This window comes from Microcebus murinus, chromosome 7 (assembly GCF_040939455.1).
Source record: "Microcebus murinus isolate Inina chromosome 7, M.murinus_Inina_mat1.0, whole genome shotgun sequence".
NCBI classification, from domain to species: Eukaryota; Metazoa; Chordata; class Mammalia; order Primates; family Cheirogaleidae; genus Microcebus; species Microcebus murinus.
Window position 1 is genome coordinate 44,077,905 of NC_134110.1, and position 4,899 is coordinate 44,082,803.

The 4,899-nt window shown below is 36.3% G+C and overlaps 1 protein-coding gene across 1 annotated transcript; it reads left to right on the top strand.

Moving 5' to 3' along the window:
- The first annotated feature begins 2,616 nt into the window (after nucleotides 1-2,616).
- Nucleotides 2,617-3,786, top strand: LOC105859490 (zinc-regulated GTPase metalloprotein activator 1C-like). Its single transcript, XM_076004672.1, is given in 3 exon segments — nucleotides 2,617-2,770; nucleotides 2,874-3,026; nucleotides 3,029-3,786. Coding segments are annotated over 3 exon segments (1,065 nt in total).
- Nucleotides 3,787-4,899: the final 1,113 nt, after the last annotated feature.

Below are 4,899 nucleotides of genomic sequence, written 5' to 3' on the forward strand. Positions count from 1 at the left end.
TAACTTTCTTGGTTAAGTCTGGGCAATATTCCAACAAGTATTAGTGACATTATTCTCCCAGTGTCTGATACATTTTATAATAAATAGTAAGTAAAACAAATTTTTAAAATAGAGATTGTATTGGTTCATGCAATTCAAATATCCAACATAGATTATATTTAAGATTCAGGTTGATTCAGATGTTGGCATTGTCACCAGAGTTCTGGCTCAGTTTTGCTGAGCCTCTCTAGTTTTTCCCAAATCCATGCATTGACTTCATCCTTGGTCTGACTTCCTGCATAGTGGGAAAACAGGGTTGCAGGCAGCTTTAGTTTCGTCCTACACACACCACATCAGCCAGTCAATGATGGCCCTTTGTCACAACATTCTAAGAGATGTCCAGAGAGTCTTTCCCATTGGAATGTCTTGGCCTCCTTTCCAATCCAAAGCAATCACTATGGTCTAATAAATGGATTTCCTCCACCTAGCCATATACCTCACCCTTGAACCCAGAAGTGGGGTCAGCTTATCTAGAAACTCATGGATGCTCTTACAAAAAAATAGAGGCTACTAAGAAGAGGACAGAAGGCAAATGTTGTTGGAAAAGTCAATCAACTAATATCCACTACACCATTTAGCCCATGATTACTCAATTAGAAAAGTAGTAGTGAAAAGTGTTGTGAAAAAGTCTCAGCAATGCCCTGTGTTATTTAATACCATACATAATATTCTATGGTTAACATTATTTTAAGCATTATGAAGAGTGCAGGTGTGTGTGTGTGTGTGTGTGTGTGTGTGTGTGTTATGAAATTCAACAATCATTTATAAAATAATACACTAGTCACTAATTAGTTTACTCAATAAATATTTTCTGAGTACCTGTCTTGGGCTAGCCACTGACTAGGTGCTAAGTTTGGGGTTCTTATCCAAACCCATTTAAAATATTTAGAGAAGAAAAAAATTGAATACACTTCAATGTCATCTTCTTCTCTCCAAAATGAAAATTAGCATAAGGCTTTCTTTGAAATCACCTTCAGAGACTTGGTAGGCAATGTAGCATAATGGACAAGGGCATAGACTAGAGCAGGACTTCTTAAGTTCAAATTCCAACTTGCACCAGTTACCAGCTTTCTGACCTTGAACAAGTTGCCTAACTTCTCTGTGCCTCAGTTTCCATAGATGAAAAATAGAGATAAAGACAATGTCTTTATCATACAGATATTGCAAGGATAAAATGCCCCTACCCTGGTACAGTACTTAGAAGAGCACTGGTATACTACAAACATTTAATATTAGACCCTAACAAAAGAGTTTCCTACTGGCACTAGAATATTGTTTTACATTAGAAGTAAAACCTTTGCACAAAGAAATAAAATTCTTGAAATCGTATAAAAAGAAAAAGGGGGCAACTGGCATCATCAAACATCTGAAGCTTTAAAATCATATCTGAGCACAAAAACACATTTAGAAATTCTGTTAAAATGAGAAATGTGAATAAAGTCAGGATAAACTTATTTTTGCATTCTCGTTCAACCATTAAACCATATATGTGGGTTTTCTAGTGGGAGGCTTAAAAATCTAACAGACTTCAAAAAGAAAGCTGTAAAAAAATTCCCACAATGTGCCTTTGATCATTTGAAGTCTCAATTTACATTGACTTCTTGAAAGAAAAAAACAAGTATAGCAATATGGTATCCTTCCTTCATGGTCCAGATGAAGACTTAAACAATCTTATCCTCAGAAGGACTTTAGAGATAAAGAAGTTTCCTACCCAGTACAGGGATCCCACTTCAATATCCTTAACAGGTTGTCACCAAGCTTCTGTAAATAAAGCTGGAAAGCTCAGTTCTTGACAGGCAAGTCTTTTGTCCTTTCTGAGCCTCTCTAATCATTTATAAGGTTTTTTTTGCCCCTGAATTCCTTAGGAGGACACTCTCTAGTGCCTTCAGCTATTCCACTCATAAACTAGTTTCAAAAGCCTTATTATCATGACCACATTCCACTTTGATCAAAGATCTTACTCAGATGGCCCATGGCATGAGTATTTAGCCCATAGACTGATTTTAAATAATTCAATCAATTGCTATCATTTAAACACCAGCAGATTTTAAAAGATAGGATGATCTCCCAGCCAGCCTACCTGGCTACAAAATGCCGCACTGGACTCTGTGCTATTCAGAGTTTGGCATCCCTTTTCTAGTTCTCCACGATCTCTATGTAGCAACACTGATTCTTATAGACAACCACTGATATAAACTCTCTTTTTGATGCTCACATCATAGATTAAAATATGGCACTAAGATTAACTAATAATAAAACACTCAAGATAAGCTCAGATTAGTTTATGGAAAAAGTTTTGGTCTTTTTCTATACATGATGTTCAGCCAAATAATATTTCAGTTTATATTTTTCTGATACATTTAGAAGTTAAAGTTAATCTAAATCCATATTCTTATTAATTTTTGAAATAAAACATTTTAAAAATTATAAAAAGATACATTCTTACTGCAACAACTTCAAACAATACCAAAAGCGGGTAAAGCATAACACAAAAGCCATCCTATCCAAGCCTTCCATAATCGTGCCCTCCAAAGATGAGAGCTCTTGAATTGAGGCAGAGTCATGCTATAGGCTGTGATGTTACAGACCGTTGGAGCTGTGGATGAGGAAGAGAAGCATGTGAAGGTGGACTGTCCTGAATTTGTTCCCACTGCAATGAAGCAAAGAGAGGTGAAGAAAATGTCTAGGCTTGGCATCAAGATCCTAGTCACAATTATCACCAGATATTTAGGTAACTAACTTGGTCAAAAAATGTGTCCTGAGATTTTCGAGGCTACCAGTGCCTCTTTTCCTTAGCTACTGAGGCCTCCTGGCCGAGAGCAAATGTCTTGGAGGTGCTGGGAACACAACATATCTGAACTATATTTTGACAGAACAACATAGCAAAAGAATAGCAGTCAATTTAAATGAATTTGGGGAAGGAAGTGCAATGGATAAATCCTTAGCTCTTAGCCAAGCTGGAGAGCTGTATGCAGAGAGGTTGGAATTGGAAATGGTTGTTTCTGCTGTTCAGTGAAGGACAATGGCCATAGAACTACTGAGGATTTGATGCTGAAGAAGGGGAAACTTGATCACATACTGTTAGAGATCACAGGGTTAGCAGATCCTAGTGCTATAGCCTCTGTCTTTTGGGTTGATGCTAAATTAAGGAGTGATATTTACCTTGATGGCATCATAACTATTATAGATTCAAAATATGGATTAAAACATTTAAAGAAAGAAAAATCTGGTGGCCTTATCAATGAAGATACTGGGGAAATTGCTTTGGCAGATATCATTCTCATCAATCAAACACATGTGGTTCTAGAAGAAGATTTAAACAAATTAAGAACAACCATTAGACCAATAAATGGACTAGGAAAAGTTTTGGAAACACAGAGATCAAGACTTGATCTGTCTAATATATTAGATCTTCATGCTTTTGACAGTCTCTCTGGAATAAGTTTGCAGAAAAAACTTCACCATGTGCCAGCAACACAACCTCACTTTGATCAGAGTATCGTTACAATCATATTTGAAGTACCAGAAAATGCAAAGGAAAAAAGTCTAAATGTATTTATTCAGAATCTTCTGTGGGAAAAGAATGTAAGAAACAAAGATGATCACAGCATGGAAGTCACATGGCTAAAGAGGTTGGTGTCTGTCAAAGACAAATCACAACAAGTGATTGTCCAAGGTGTCCATGAGCTCCATAATCTGGAAGAGGCTCCAGTGAGCTGGAAAGATGACATTGAGAGAACAAATTGATTAGTCTTTATTGGCAGAAATTTAGGTAAGAATATCCTTAAACAGCTATTTAGAGCTACTGTGACAGAGACAGAAAAGCAGTGGACAACACATTTCATCTCTATTACTGTTCCTTCTAGACTTTTTTTTCAATGAGATATACATAGTGTGTAATTTCCAGAATCTATACCTATTCTTGTCTCTAAGATTTCTAGGGTTATCTGCAGTGATTCTGGGACTACACCTGCATAATCTTTTTGGCATTACATCAATAAATTATGCCCCTACTCCAAAATGCATCTGGGCTTAAATTCATTTCAAAGAACTAAATTCTTTAACATTGTCACTCAGATGGTTCTAGAGCTTTAATTTTTACCCATTTTTATATGTTTTGTTGTTCCAATTTGATGATCATTCTCCTTGATAAAGAAACATAGAGTATATTAGCTAAGATGCTCTTGGTTGAAAGTAAGAGAAATTCCAACTCAAGCTGCCTAAAATAGTTAAGGTATGTATACCTTTCAGAGGTAAGGCACACTTCAGAGTTTGTTGAGTTGTGCTACTTGTCCTTTTTATCTTTCTAGACCATGACTGATAGCATCACCATCATAATAAGCCTGATTCAGGATATAGTCATAAGATGGCTGCCAGTAGCAGTCCGAGTTCATGTTTTCTTATTCATATTACATTTGAGAGAAAAGAGAGAGAAAGAGAGGAAATGAGCAACAGAGAAATTCCCCTAAGTTTTCCCTCTAGACTGATTGGCACCCATATGTCCTAATCCCATCCATGTATCAAAGTACTCCAACTGGATTAAACTAACTGGGACCCATCATGGATCTAAGAATAGTGAGAACAAGCTTGGAGGAAGTATGAATATCTCCCCAAATAATGATTTTGTTGGTAAGGAGTTAAAGGAAGATGGGATAAATGCCAGGTAGAAAACCAAACTTATTCACTTCAGGAAACAAATAAGAAATGGAGAAATTCTTTTCATTTGTTTTCATTTTGTTAGTGCCCCCAGACTGTGGAGCTAGACCCTTATATTTTCAGTGCTGAATATAATCTGAGCATCTTTTATGAACTACAACATGTAGAATAGTTTCCACTTATTCTAGACTTTTATATTCTAGT